We start from the raw sequence: 14,777 nt of genomic DNA, 5'->3' as shown, positions 1-14,777 counted from the left end.
CGGGTCGCTTGATAAAAGATTCATGGCTGCTTCGCAATCAAATCAGGCCCTCGTTAGACGGTCGTCTGCGGACGATGTCGGTCTTATGCCCCCACCGCCTTTCAAACGCATCAAACGGCCACCCAAGGTTTTAGACGAAGACGAATACACACAAGCACTGTCCGACATCATTGCACGCGACTACTTCCCCGGTCTGCTCGAAGGTCAGGCGCAGCATGAGTACTTGGCTGCGCTAGACTCCGGAAATGAGTCCTGGATTGTGGAGGCGTCGCAGAAATTGAGACAGGCGGCAGCGCCAGCGGGCGAGAGCAAGAGGAGGTCGACACGGAACACTAGATTCGACAGGACTCCTTCAGCGACGCCTCGCCCGGTTGGAGATACGCCGGTGGGATATACAGGCAGCGAAACACCCACGACGGTCGCTGGAACCGAAATTGAGGAAGGAGGGGAGCAGCAAAAACAGTTGGATACATCGACACTCTCGCTAGGTTCGTTCCAGGCGAAATATACCTCGGAGGACAACGAATCCTTCAACGCTCTCCTAGACAAACAAAATCGAAAACGGCGCGAAAAACACGCTCATCTGTGGACTCAGGATCAGCGGCTCCCTTCTGCACGACAAATCGCGCACCGCGCCCGAGAAGCCCGACTCCTCAAAGAGCGTGAAGAAGACGAAGCGGCAGGAAGAGCTCTAGTTCCTATGACCTCGGGCGCGACAGATACCCGCCTTGCGAGGCCCGATGCTTGGAAGATCAGGCGTCCAGACAACAGCTTCATGTTCCACGCGAGTTCTGTGGACGAAGATGGGCTACAAACCGTGCAGGAAGTCAAGGAGGAAACCTCCAAAGCTGGTCCGAAACACGTTGTTCACGCAAACACGCGATTTCCACCGATGCAATACCTCGACGAACCTGGCCCAGTTCCTCCCTCGCCCTCGCTAAATTCGGAAATCATTGCGCAACGCACCAAGCGACGCCGAGAGGGCGGCGATTCACTGACGACCACCAACTTCCCGGGAAGCGAAACCCCGCGTGTGAACGGTTTCGCGTTCGTCGAAGAAGACGAGCCTGAAAACCTGCCCTCCACAATCGAGTCTTCGGCCCCGAGTTACCGCGATCTCTTAGCTGGCCAGGTCGGCGACGGCACGCCCAACCCGTTCAAGATAAGCGAGATTCGCAAACGAGAAGATTTGCATCTGAGGATACTGGAAAAGCAGGCGAGGAGGAAGAGGGAAAAGGAACGCGAGACGATGAGAACACCTGGTTTCGTGTTGGGGGCTGATGGCAAGACGCCTTTGACGCCGCAGGCTGTCGCCGCCGGAAATATGACCCCTGCAGCACGACAGCTGATGAAGAAGCTGGGTGGCAGGACAAGTGTTAGATCTGGCCTGGGGCTTGGGAGTGGGATGGACGGGGCTGAAGGGAAGGAGATGTGGACTCCTGGACGGACTCCCAGGAGGAGACACGCTAGGAAATAATTCAGCGCGGCGGTATTGTTCACGCCGTACGTCTCTCGGAATGATTCTTGACTACATATGGTGCACCCGGTGCGTCGGTCCGTCTTGAAGCAAAGCCACCAGGAGACCCGTCTCCGCCGTGTTCTGTATACCCAAATTCTATACTCGGTACTCATACACTGCCAATGTCGTGTCCATGTGGGGCCGAGATCCATCCTCGCCGAGAATTCCTTGTTTTTTCCGGACTGTCCTCGACGTAATAAGATCGTCAATATACTGTTTTGGACTATATTGACTTCCTTGTCCAAACGTGTATTATTCCGCAGCCTTGTGCCACTCCCGCTCAGGGCGGAAATTTTAAATCAGGGGCTTCCCGCCTTGTCGAACTCAACGGTCTCCATATTTCCGGTTACCTTACTTGGCTCATACAGTAGGGGTTCCGGTTTTCCGCTTTCCCTGCTTTGCCTTCCTTTGCTCTTGCCATTGCTGCGCTCGATAATACGATACGGTATGCCTTACCGTTCCTTTTAGACATGGTGGTCCAGAAGGTCAACGCACGATGTCGAGAGCGAAATCAAGATAGAAGGGATGCTCCTCATAGAAACCCAGAACATCGTTGGCTGCCGAACCGACCCTTGCAATTCGTAACGCCGTATGCTCATTCTAGAACGTTCCTAAAAAAGATTCCTCAGTCCCAAGAAAACCGCCAATAACGCCATGCTATACACGCTCGGTCGCAAAATGGTGCTCCCGCTCAAATAATAAGCCGCCCCCAAATAACTGCAACTGATGACCCCTTCCGACTCATTGACCCGTTTGCCGTAACTCTCTTCCAGGCCCTTTCCCCGTAATGGACAAGAGAATCCTAAACTCGCCGGACAACTCTGCACGAGATCATAACATAAATCTTCGCAGGGCAGGACTTCCTTGTACGGTCCTGGTCGGATGGACGTATCAATAAGCGGATTTCGAGAAGAGTTCGTGGCGACGGCATTGAGAAGAGCTTGGTTGACGTTGAATTGCAACGGGTCAGATGAGATGCTCGAGCCGTTGATGAATGGCTGGGCCAAATTCCGTGGCTGGAGGAACGAAGCTGGGTTGGAGAAGTCTGCACAGCGAGGGATAGTCACTGCGCAGAGCCATTGTTTGTATGCCCGGGCGCAGTCGTCGCAGTTGCGGGCTAGAGAGTATTGAGCGCTTGAAGTTGTATTGCAGGGGATTTGTTGCAGAGAGTAATTGAAGTATTGGTACATTTGGGCCGCGTTAGAATCATACAGTGCGGCTAAATCTGGGAGACCCGTCTCCGGCGAGAATAAGTCCGGGTTGGTGGGTACGGCGTAGGCCACTTCGGAGCAGAATGAGAGGTTATACATCAGAGCACAGTTGCTCTCGGTTTTGGTCTCGAATTCAATGGCAGCCCAGACGGTGCCGCCGCCTCCGACCACACCGGCACCGGAGTCCGTGGAGTTGCCTTCCATGACCAGCATGCCCCAGTATTTTGAAGTGGCGTTGAGACCCGTGATGTAGAATTGCTCTTTCGGCTTGCCGCCCAGTCCCCTATTGGTCATTTGGGCGACATTTTGGTTGGTGATGCCGTCAATATTGGCTGCCACTTTGGCGTTGTTTTTCAGACCGCAGAAGGATTTTTGGACTCCGAGAATTGTCCGCTCGTTCTGATCCGAAGCGAAGACACCCCATGGGGGACTTAACTTCATCCATTCCTGGTAGACAGTCTGATTGGGAAGAGCCTGAGTGGTATCGTTTGTGATCAGGAGTGCTGCATGGTTGTCGCCGTCGACGAAATACAGATTCTTCACTTCTGGGTCCTCGAAGCCATAGAAAGGTGCGTCGATTGAGGCAGCAATATTATAATTCCAAATACCAGAAAATTCCGTAGTGTTGGGCGCAGATATCCCCACATACACGTCGTTATCAGCATTCGCCTCAAATATTGCATACCCTCCATCAACCGCAATGGTTTGCTGATCGGTGTGGCCGGATCCCGGACCCGGTTTTTGGTTTGATTCGGACAAGGAAATGTACATCTGCAACTGCGGAGGCACCGTATTGGTCGTATTTGGCGAAGGTTGCAAACAAGTGTTGAGTGTAATGTAGATTTTGCTCCCTGTCTGCCTTCTTCTGAGTTCGTGTTGTTCCGGCTGTAGCTCTGTTTCCTCCAGCTTTTCGCCTGGCAGACCGACTCCAGGCGTTCCGTGTGGACCATCTATTGCATCCTTTGGAAACACCCAGTTTTGGGTCTGACCAATCTCGATGTTACTGTTCGCCGGGTCGTTATTAGCCAGCGCAGACACCCCGACTTCAGCGCGGACACTTATTCTATGCTCATCAGTCTCTTCATATGGCTGCTCGTCCGATATAATGTAAAAATTGTGGTCTTCGGAGGGTATCCGAGAGGATTCAGACTCCAGGGCGTAAGCAAAGTGGGGTTTCGTCAAGGATAGGTATAGCAGCAACAGGACGACGGACGCAGAGAGACATGCTGCAAATAAAGGGGCCAGCTTGATAGGTGGCATCGTGAAGTCCAGCTTCGACTCGGTGCCCGCGATGAGAAAGGGAGGGGGTTCAAATGAGCGCTACAGGAGGAGCATTGTGGCTTGTGCTGAAGAGTTGCGGGTAAAAAGGGAAGCCGAACGTTGTTGATTAAAAGCGGTGCAACGAAGAGTGGGCAAGATTGAGCATCGGGATGTTGGAGTTGGGTGTCGAAGGAGCCGCAGACCACAAGGACCGTCAGATCTCAGCCTCGTGCAGCCTCGCGCAGCCTCGCGGGCCCCGCTTATGGACACTTTTTGTTCGTTCCGATGCGAGTTCCATGGGAACTTCATCCATCGTTTTCACCACTTGGCAAATTAATTCACGGTATCTCAGCGAGAATTGCGGCCCCTTGCACCGGAAGACATTGTCAGACCCTTGCTGCTGTAGGGTCAGGGCATATATGTCTCTCCTACAAAGGAAATAACCCCAGCTTTGGCGCTGTCACTGCGCCACTTCGACAAAAGTTATCTCAACCTCGCACTCTACAATGGCAGAGACGTGCGAACACAAGCCAACTATTGGCTGTGCTTTGACCGCGGTGCCTGGCTGCTGCGCCTGCGCGGACAAGAGACCGCTGGTAAGCCTCTTCCCAGACTTCTCCCCCTTGTTGTTGGTGGGGGTGTTGAATGCTGGCCTTCTCTATCCATGCTTTCCTCGCTTACAACAAGTCAGGCAACTGCCTACCCTCTCTACATTGACGGCCAAGGCATGAGACTTCAAGGCAGGCGCTGGCAACGCTACTGCTGGAAGTGTCGTGGTACGTCCAATGACTTATTCTTTTACTTTATGTTTGCGCTTTGTCATCTTCGTCGTCGGCTTCATCAGATTCCAACTATAAGTCGCTCGCTCGTTAACATATCGTTAATTTGCATTATCAGATTATTGGAATCTACACTCACAATCTACTGCATCTGCGTCTCTCCTCTCCAACCCTCCAACTCCCTATGCTGCAGTCCCGTCGGATCAGACCCTGCTCCCAACTAGAGACAGCATGGACCATGCACACACCCACCCATCCCCACTATCCGACTCGCGGCAGCAATCATGGTCATTTGACGGAATCAATGAAGCACAGCACTCTGCTGGTAGTGAATCAGTTCCAATTCCACCACGTCACCCCTACAACCCTCGTGGCACTGGGTATTCTAGCCACGCCGGAACATCAGATGGGTACCCGAGGAGCGATCCTCTACACCAGATGTTTCAAGAGAGCCAACAGGCTCAACAGGCCCGATTGGCCCGACGAGCCCAACTAAGAGAGGGTGGACCGCCTTCCGGTTCTCAAAGAATCACAGCACGGCAATCGGGTCCGAATGGTGATTCGAACCCATCGGCCTCAAGAAGGAGGGAACGAGCCTTTACCAATCCATTTGGCACCCGAGAGGAAATTGAGTCTGAAAATTATCAGAGCCCCATCACGGCAATGTTTGGTCGCGCCTGGAATCGCTATAGACAAGCTGAGGAGGAGAGATCATCCATGGAAGCCGGAGCCACAAACGCGGGCGATACGCCGAGAGAGGCTACTGTCAGTGTTCTGGGCACCGGACCACTCCAGAATGCGGAGATTCAACGGCAAGTGGATGCCGTGATACATCGTAGGCGGTGGCGGGAGGAACAGCAGTTGATAGAAACCTTGAGGGACGCATTACAATTAAGAGAAACTCTTCGGCGCGAGAGAGATAATCCACATACCCACCCACAGATCAATCCTATCGACTCTCAACCACTACGACCACGACCGCTCGACCCGGAAGAGATGGCCGTTAACGGCGCCTGCAGAATATGTTGTGAGCAGAAGATCGATACACTCTTGGAGCCTTGCATGCATGTTGCCATCTGTCACTGGTGCTCGGATTTGTTACTCGAGCAAGTTCGGCGGCATCGTTCCATACTCCAACGCCTGGACGGGGACGAATCAAGGTGGAAATGTCCGATTTGCCGTCGTGCCGTCGTGCGGGCACGAAGAGTGTATCTGGCTTAGATGTCCGTGCTAAGTCAGGTTGCAGTAGCAACTATTCAGTTTGAGGCCCGAGACCGCGAAGTCACACAAAAACATGGTGAGAGCGATGGATATGTTCATTGACGGCTGCCTTGGCGAGACGCAGGCAATTATAATGTTGGAGATTCTTGTGCGTGTCTTGTGAATGCGAAACTTGCGGGTTGATTTGGAGCGAATCATGCTGAGCATGTGCGATACGTGCATCTTGTACCGCATATAGATGAGCCCAAAAGAATGTCTTCTGCACGTCTTCCAGTCATCAACTATCAGTCTCTTGATGGAGGTCTCATTTTGCCTGCTGAGGTTCCCGTAGTCGATTGCTGCTTCGCTTCACCGTGTCGCATTAAATTGGGCAGGTATCGCTGCCGGCGCAGTTAAGACAGATGATTGATTTATTACTTATCTGTGAAGACCAACAGAACACTGGAGGAGCGGCCAAAAAGGAGGGACGGGCGACGAGGTCGCGCACGCGCACAATTCTTCCTTTGCCTTGCTTGGGAGAAGCTGAGTCAATCCCTTTTACAAAGCCTTCTCCCAGGAGAGGAGAGTGCTCGAGCCCGTTTTCGTCGTATCCGCTTTCTCAGCCTTACCATTTTTTTCTCACACCGGTCGTGCACAGGGGCCCATTCTTTGCGTTGCCTCGGGAACTTTGGTTTTCTGTTGTACTTCCATTCTGGCTTTCGCAAAAAGCCCATTTCGTGTCGAGGCAGAGCTTTTCGATGATGAGTTGTGAGGGTGACTTCCAGCCCGACAATGATAGGATTCACGAACCTCGTTCGGACCGGAATCAATGGCCCAAAAAAGGGTGATACCAGGCTATAAGATCAGGCTGAAGGAAATACTTACTCGTCGTTCGAAACCAACTCAATTTTACCCTCCATTATAAACACTTGATGGAGGACAAAACTACCTTGCATCTTGGTCCAGATTGGTCTTCGATCGGTCCGCATCCAAATGGAACTGGGTCCGGTCGCCTTGAGGGCAGTTGCCTTGCAGACGAGACATGGGAAATGCATACTCGATATCCAGTATTGCTTCATCCATATGCATTGGCATGCTCGGGACAACGCAACACGGCATTGACATTTCTTGCGTCGTGGTCGGCCCTTCTGGAGCCACGCAAACTTCGCGGGCCAGATGTGCCACGGGCGAACTCCGCAATACGTTGTGACAATCATAAACGTCATGACGTCCCTTGTATCCACTACCGAAGGCTTAGCTCTGCAAACGCATGAGGGGACACCTTGGTTGAGCGCTCCGAAGGAGCTTTCCGTGGACAGAAAGGAGTCCGAAATCCTCTATCACACTAAAACTGCAGTGTCGGGCGCAATCAAACGCGCTGGTATCTTTGCACATCCCAATGCGCGGCAGACTAGTAAAGAGAATCGTATCCATGCAGGCCGGAGGCAATCCTCTCCGAGGCTAGACAGAAAACGTTGCGACATGAGGCTGTCAGAGAAATAGGGCGTTGAAGAAGGTTGATGGACCAGCCCGAGTCTCGAGGGCACTAGAATGCTAGTTTGTCTGAGAAGACATGATGTTGGAAGTTTGAGAACATGAGGACAAAGTGAGAGCTCTTGCAACCTCGGGCCTGCGTCTTCTCTCGGTAGGCCCCCCGATCTTTTCGACTAGTCACATGCTAGAAACCAGCGCCCGGGATAGCCTTATTACTGTACGTTACGCGAATGGTCCGCAATAATAGTCAGACTGCTATGCTTGATTTGGCCTAATGCAAGGAAGCCAGCAAGGTTGTTCCAGTTTGGCCTTGGCAAATCAACAAAATGCACGCGCAATAGAGGTCTCACCACGGCAGGTTTTCAATCAGTCTTTGGGTAATGAAATCCGAGTTTCAGGATGATCGCAAGGATTTCGGGCTGGACGATCAAGGCAACCAACTCGTGAGGCAGCTGAGTCCTTGCCGGATGACTTCGTCGGTGGCCTCACGAGAGAGATCCGAGCCGCAGAGAGACGACCGGTGTGGCTGACCTGTCTCGAGGGAGATGCACTTGCCCATGAAACACACCGAGAACATGGTTCAGAACAATTGCCCTGCCAAGATAGGACGTCGACACGTGCGATATGTTCTCCAACCTGGGAGATGCAGGTGCGCCGTCGGCAACGGTGGGTGTGTGCCTGGAGATCACACAAAGTGTGAGCCCGAGGAGATTACCGATCATACCGAAAGCTTGTCCTTCTCCTTCAAATTGGACTTGGTCGGCCACCGACTGCCGGCGCACCGCCCAACTCGGTCATGGAGAGGACGTGCACATCAAAGAGGTTACTTTTCAGCCGCATAAAACTCGGGTTGAGGACCTCCCGTATTCCATTGGGAAAAAGCAAACATGCATTCTCGACATGTAACGTTGATGCATGTAAGCCTTGGCTCAAATTGGAAAGAAAAAGGAGAGCACCAAGCCTGGAAGGCGGTAGCTGATGTTTGTCTCAGACCCGATATCGGGGCTACGCCCGGATTAGCTAGGCTATGAGCTAAAGCGCCGGCCAATCACAAAATTTTAAGAATGTTGCGATAAACGAGTCTGAGGCTCAATACGTAAAAATGGCCTAGATTTCGTTCGAGCCGATTAAATGACGTTATTAGTAAGCGAATAAATAGATAATCTTAGTAATTACGTCGTCTTTTTAAATATTTATCGTTTAACCTTCCTAAGTAAGTAGCTAAGAGTCATAGCGACATCTCAATTTTTAAAAGCCTTAGATTTTCTATAGATTATAACTACTTTAATCGATTATATCTCTATCTATATATCTTTAGTTAAACTAAAACTTTCTAATATATAGAGCTAAAGATTCTCTATTAATCTATATTAACTATAGTAAGTAAATAATTTTTTCGTAAAGTTATTAAACTTTAAAGATAAAGAATTAGAGCTTAAAAAGTAATTTTTTCTAAATATCTTTAATAAGTATTAAAAAGATTAAAAATCTAAATAAGTAGATTTATAAAGAATTAAATTTAGAATAACTTATATATAGAAAGTTTTCTATATAGACTAATCGTTCAATGGTTATTTAAGAAAATGGAGTGAATGTTAAACTAATATATGGACTCTGCGCATTTTACTAAGACCACGAATGTTTTTCTACTCCAAAACCACGTATTGAAAGCTCAGACCCTTCTCGCGAAGGCGTTTTTGCTCCGCAAAACAGTGTGCCTCGCCCACTTATGGCAACTGAGCCGATGGGTCTGAGAACTGAGACAAAGACAAAGCTGATGTTTGGAGATGGCATTCTCGCTTACCAGTACATTCGCATGTGGAAAGCCTTGAGTCTTTTCCCAGACAATCAGATGCCTTTTGCGTAATAATAAGAATGAGGAGACCAACGAAGGATCGTGCACCGGCCACGCCAGAGGATCAGTGTCCAGCCATAGCCATGACGAGTCTGGCCAAGGAGCTATGGCAACCACTCTCGAGTGGAGTAGGTTGATGCCATTTTGGGTCAAGTTCACCGGTTTGTAGAGTGTCCCAAGCTGATTCTTTCTCATAACAAGTAGAGCATCGCGGTGGTGGATGCTGATTCATGGAACAATCTTCCCTTTGGGGTCATTGAGTGATGACATCGGAAGCGGAAGTGGCGAAGATGAGACTTAACTGTTGTGGTTCATCGGAACCGCTCTGACTCGGAACCTGTTGCGCCTGTCATATTCGCAGCGGAAGCAGGAAGAGGGAGGAGATGGAACCGGCCGCGGAAAGGTTGCGTGCTCAATATTTAAAATGTCTGATTGTTCCACCGGTGGTGTGGCGAGGAACTGCAAGGGAATGTCTTTGTAGGAAACTCGTGCCGTCTGTGGTGTGAAGTGTTGCCTGCGCAGTTGCCTAGTTAATGTGGTAGTGGCGGAAGGATCGTTCGCTTCTGCAAGAAACTGCAGCGACCCATATTCCAACGAACCAATGACACCAAGACATCCCTTTTTCTTGGCCAATGATGCACATAGACCAAATAACTGAGCTTCATAACAGCTCTCCAGTGGGGAGGAGCAGAGTCCGGGAAGGCCGGAGGCAGAAGGGACAGGGAAGAAGGCAGAAAGTCGCCGGATCTGTGATGCTGCGATGATTTTGCGGATGACCGAGAGCAGATATCTCAGCAAGTGACTGCTGAGAGGGAACAATGACAGCTTCAACTTCCGGCAGTGTGTCACCCGACGACCCTCATTGCTTGGGATAGTCGACAGACGCGTCATTGTTGCATCATCCAGGCTCTCCACGGGGCTCAGTGGCAGGCCAGTGCCGGGCGAGCTGGAACCCCGATGAGCTTGCTCAGCAAGTCCAAAGTTGGTGTGTAAACATTCCCAGCTCTTGAAGATGTTCTTGACATGCAGACAGTGCTCGTTTCATCACCTCTCTTGTAAGCTTCGGGGAGGCGTGGTTTTCCTGCAGCGGATGCTAACGACAAGGGACGTGGGCACTGTCAAACAGACGCACTTCGCGGGCGGGCGCAGAAGCAGAGGCGAAAGGAAGACCTGAGAAGCTATAGTCAATGGTTCGACGGAGGTCAAGCACCGACAAGGGGAGCGGCACTGTCTACACCAGTGCTTCATTGCGCATTGTAACTCTCTCGAGGACTTTCCTGTATTGCATGCTAGATCATTGGGATCAACAAGGGGAAGGGCTCGAGGAGAGGGTCAAGGAGGCCGGTGAATCAAACAGAACAGTAGCCTATCGTCAGTGTGAACACCGTCGAGAGTGAGGTAGGCTTTCTTTCCTCATCCACAGGCTGTTGATCACAATGCAAGTTTGCGCCTGTGACCATGGACGCCTTGTAAGTTAGAGGGGAAGGTCAACGACCCAACTGCTGCTTCACCATCCTCACGGTTAGGGACGGATAAAGGGGGCAGTTCAGTATTTATTGGCCATGAAGTACGATGAAGCTGAGGGGATGTTGGGCACGAGCATGGGAAAGCAACTCAAAGCGAGGTCAACACGCGGCCCAGCAGCCACTTTCGATAGTCTCCTACGTGAAACGCCTCGACAGGAGCAGCCAGCACATCTTGAATTCTACCCTGTATGCACAAAGCACTCGTACTCTGTATTGGTTATCAGGCCGAGATCAAGCTCAGCGCCCGGCCGCGGCTGTTCAGACCCAAGCTTCAAGGGGACACTGGTTCGCAAATTGTAAAAGCGAGGCGGCTGGTGCAGGGACGAGCAGAGCCTCAACGACAGGAGCGGACCCGAGCTCTCCATACCTGAGTGCCCCAGACACAGAGTATAGTGCCCCGTACTTTCTCTCTGGCCCTCAACCTCACTCTCAGCCTTAACGGCATCGTGGGGGAAGCGAAGGAGCCAAAAGCGGTGATCGGCAAAAGGACAGATGGACTGATTGATGAGTCATGGTATACGCCCTAGCAAATCATAAGGGAAACGAAGGTATAAGAATGACTTCAGAGCCCCTTCAACTCTGCTAAAACTTCATTTCACCTGGCGATTTTCTCTCGTCCGTCATGAGTATGGCAACTGGCAAATATTGCGAGCTGTCGAGGGAGGCTTTTGGGGCCAAGACCCGTGACGAAGCTTGGCTGTGTGTCCGGGTTTGGTGGCTGTCGGCCATTGGATGATATCCTCCACACTGTGGGTCTCTCGCGGAGCCGCGGGGGTTGCCTTTTGTCTTGGCCCCGGTGGGGGCGCGTGGTTCGCATGGTTCGCACCAATGTCCCTTGCATCCCCCCCTTGGAAAAGTCCTTGCTTTAGTGTCACCTGCCAGTCCACCCTTTTTGCTACTGCCATCACGCATCATTTCGGCGTTCAGGATCCAATCCCAATTTCATCAGCCTCAGGACGGGCCAGGGCCTAAAACTTCCCTTTAAAAGAAATATCCTCACAGCCGGAGCCAGGTAGGAGCTTTGTGAGGTTCTTCATCCCATATGGACTGTGTTCTGCTATCAGTAACACCAAGACAGGGTCAATTCTCTCATATTTCGTCTCTGGAAGCCAATAGCGCGCGTTCTGGCATCGTGATCCTCTTTACAAGCACCTGATTCTATTTCCCTGTCTTTGAAACCCGAGCTTTTAGGGTAAGTTGGGACCGTTCTCCAGCCCCAAAAAAACCAGCAAAAAGCCCCAAAGCCCCAAAGTTCCGAAAGACCACATCCTTTGCAAGAGCCGAGAAAAATCCGGGCAAATTCGGTGCCACCTTGTGCCACCAGGGGCTAACGCCAAAGGGCCCTTTGAACTCCAGGACTTTGCCATGGCTTATTACTCCGGAGACTCCAAACGAATCCCGCACTTGAAATCCAGCCCCGGTGGCGGATCGGCCCATGCCGGATCTTCGGCTGATTCCCAGGTTCGTCAACAGCATCAACAGCCCAGGTACGGAGGACCTCTCCCTCTCCAATGTCCCATTCCTGTTCTGAATCTTTCGTGGCCATAGGACCAGCAGGAGTCATCAACCCGATTCGTCGCCACCAAGAGTCAAAAAGGAGCCGAGCGAGTCTTTGCAGCAGTTGAGCATTGCAGATCCTCCCAGACCCACGAAGCGGCCTGCGGTTGAACCAGAATACCGTCCTAACAAGATACGGCCTGGTTCGGCCTCGCCAGGTTACTCCCGGACCCGCTACGACCACGAAAGCACGCATGTCCAGTCCCCACCCCCGGATTCAAGTAGAGCGCGGTCCCCTTCAGCGGGCGTAGAGGGCTACCAATCGGCGCAGCAGACGCCCGTCTCGTCTCCTCGGCCACAAAACTCCGGTGCTCTGGTCCATTGTTCCGGGGCGGAAAGGAAGATTTATAGGAACCCTCGGCCCACTTCATCCCACTCGTACCAAGACCCAGATGATCCCTGTGCCTACGCCGACACGACAAAGCCACTACACCAGCCCGAGACACGGCCTATATCCTTGGAACAGCTGGTCAATGAGGTCAAGGGCATCTACGCCGGACTTGTCATGGTAGAGAAGAAGTGTGTGGAAATATGTGCCCAGCAAGCTCAAACGACCAACAAGCTCTCCAATGAGCAATGGCAGGCCTTAATAGCCTTGCACCGCACACTCCTCCACGAGCATCATGACTTCTTCTTGGCCTCTCAACACCCGACGGCGTCGCCAGCGTTGCGGCGTCTGCCCACCAAATATGCAATGCCTGCGCGCATGTGGAGACATGGAATCCATTCTTTCCTGGAGCTGCTCCGCCATCGTCTCCCGTATTCTCTGGAGCACATGCTGAGCTTTGTATACCTCGCCTATCAAATGATGGGGCTTCTCATGGAATCAGTTCCCGCCTTTCACGAGACCTGGATAGAATGCTTAGGCGACCTTGCTCGCTATCGCATGGCTATTGAAGAGGCCGATATGCGGGATCGGGAAACCTGGTCCAACGTCGCTCGTATGTGGTACCACAAAGCCGCCGACCGCTCGCCCGACACTGGCAGAATTCAGCATCACCTCGCAGTGTTGGCCAGGCCTCATATTGTTTGCCAGTTGTTTTACTATTCCAAGGCTCTAATCAGTATCAACCCGTTTCCCAACGCCAGGGACTCGATCATGCTTCTGTTTAGTCCGCTTTTGGAGGGATCCACGACACCGAGCCAAAAACTCAAAGTGGAATCCAGCACTTCCAAATATTCTAAGCTCGAGAGTTCTCTGGTTACCGCCGCCGGACTTTTGTTCACAAAGGGTTCTATCAACGAATATCGCGTTCAGATTGATCGATTTACTTTGGAATTAGACAGCCACATCACAAGATCTGGTGCCGATTGGAAAGTCCAGGGCCCAGAGGTAGCCTCGGCCCTGATCGCATGCCTTTTTGACTTTGGCTCGGAGGAGAATTTCCTCTGGAAGGCCTTCCGTGCTAACCACGATAAACTTAGGGGTTCTCAGTTAGAGCAGCAGCAGGAGGAGTGGAGTACCATAACCGCCCCGGATCCCATGGCTAAAGAGCGCATTCACCGCGAATTCTGGGAAGAAAGTGGACCGATCGATGCAAGCAACTTCCGTCAGGCCTCCGTACCACGCGACTTTCGACTTCATGACAAATTTGCGTCGGCGGATGAAGTTACGTCTTACGTTCTTCCCGTTTGGTCACGGGCAATGTCCATAGTAGCTGGTAAGCTTGGAGACCGCAACATCGTTCCTTTCCTACACCTTACGTTAGCATTCCTTTGGTCGTTGTCATACGTTCCCGGTGCCCTGATCTACGTCGAAAATTATGTTCCATGGGAGTTATTGGTCGTTGCTTTGAACAGCTTGAGCAGATCCGGAGTGTTTGATGCGCACGTCGAGTCAAAGGAGTTCCCTCAACAGCAATCGGGCACGGGAAGACAGTTGCCTGAAGACTTTCCCATCCGTGGCCTAGTTTGGGCGCCATATTACTTCCCGTCAGATTTCTTTGAGGGACAAGTGGTCGACGAAGATGAACGCGCATTAGAACTGCCAAGCCATGCAGCACCGCGGGCTGAACGATGTCTCTGGCTGGGAGTAAGACTTGCATCGGTGTGTCTAGGGACTATCAGCCGATTCCTTCTGCCGCTGACGTTTTTCCAGTTGAAGCGCCACATGACATATGACTTCTCGACAAAGCAATTTGGGTGCACCGACTTTGCTTTGTCGCTTGCGAACAATGCCTCGCTGTATACGTTGCACGTTCAACCCCCCACCGCCGCTGAACGTGACCTGCAAATGACCGACGTCTGAACCCGAAGAGATCAGGAAGCCGCTAGCGGCGATCCTGGCAGATCTCCGCTGCAAAATCGGTTTCAGGCGATCCTTCCAGACGAAGCATTTTGCCTTCCTTACCCGACAGGTCGACAAGATCAACAACA

The 14,777-nt window shown here is 51.8% G+C and overlaps 4 protein-coding genes across 4 annotated transcripts; 3 read left to right on the top strand and 1 right to left on the bottom strand.

Annotated features, from left to right (window-relative positions):
• Nucleotides 1–22: 22 nt before the first annotated feature.
• On the top strand, nt 23–1,477 carry Z519_02719 (uncharacterized protein; the record flags this gene model as incomplete). Its single annotated transcript, XM_016760475.1, has 1 exon — nt 23–1,477. The coding sequence occupies one exon, from the start codon at nt 23–25 to the stop codon at nt 1,475–1,477; it is 1,455 nt and encodes a 484-aa protein (XP_016623996.1).
• A 653-nt stretch (nt 1,478–2,130) lies between these two features.
• On the bottom strand, nt 2,131–3,990 carry Z519_02718 (uncharacterized protein; the record flags this gene model as incomplete). Its single annotated transcript, XM_016760474.1, has 1 exon — nt 2,131–3,990. The coding sequence occupies one exon, from the start codon at nt 3,988–3,990 to the stop codon at nt 2,131–2,133; it is 1,860 nt and encodes a 619-aa protein (XP_016623995.1).
• A 506-nt stretch (nt 3,991–4,496) lies between these two features.
• Nucleotides 4,497–5,990, top strand: Z519_02717 (uncharacterized protein; the record flags this gene model as incomplete). Its single annotated transcript, XM_016760473.1, has 3 exons — nt 4,497–4,586; nt 4,682–4,766; nt 4,888–5,990. 3 exons carry the CDS (start codon nt 4,497–4,499, stop codon nt 5,988–5,990), a joined length of 1,278 nt encoding a protein of 425 aa, XP_016623994.1.
• A 6,219-nt stretch (nt 5,991–12,209) lies between these two features.
• Z519_02716 (uncharacterized protein) lies at nt 12,210–14,649 on the top strand (the record flags this gene model as incomplete). Its single annotated transcript, XM_016760472.1, has 3 exons — nt 12,210–12,331; nt 12,393–14,448; nt 14,500–14,649. 3 exons carry the CDS (start codon nt 12,210–12,212, stop codon nt 14,647–14,649), a joined length of 2,328 nt encoding a protein of 775 aa, XP_016623993.1.
• Nucleotides 14,650–14,777: the final 128 nt, after the last annotated feature.

The sequence above is a fragment of the Cladophialophora bantiana genome (genome assembly GCF_000835475.1).
Source record: "Cladophialophora bantiana CBS 173.52 unplaced genomic scaffold supercont1.3, whole genome shotgun sequence".
In the NCBI taxonomy this organism is placed as follows: Eukaryota; Fungi; Ascomycota; class Eurotiomycetes; order Chaetothyriales; family Herpotrichiellaceae; genus Cladophialophora; species Cladophialophora bantiana.
This window is presented reverse-complemented; position numbering and strand designations above follow the sequence as displayed.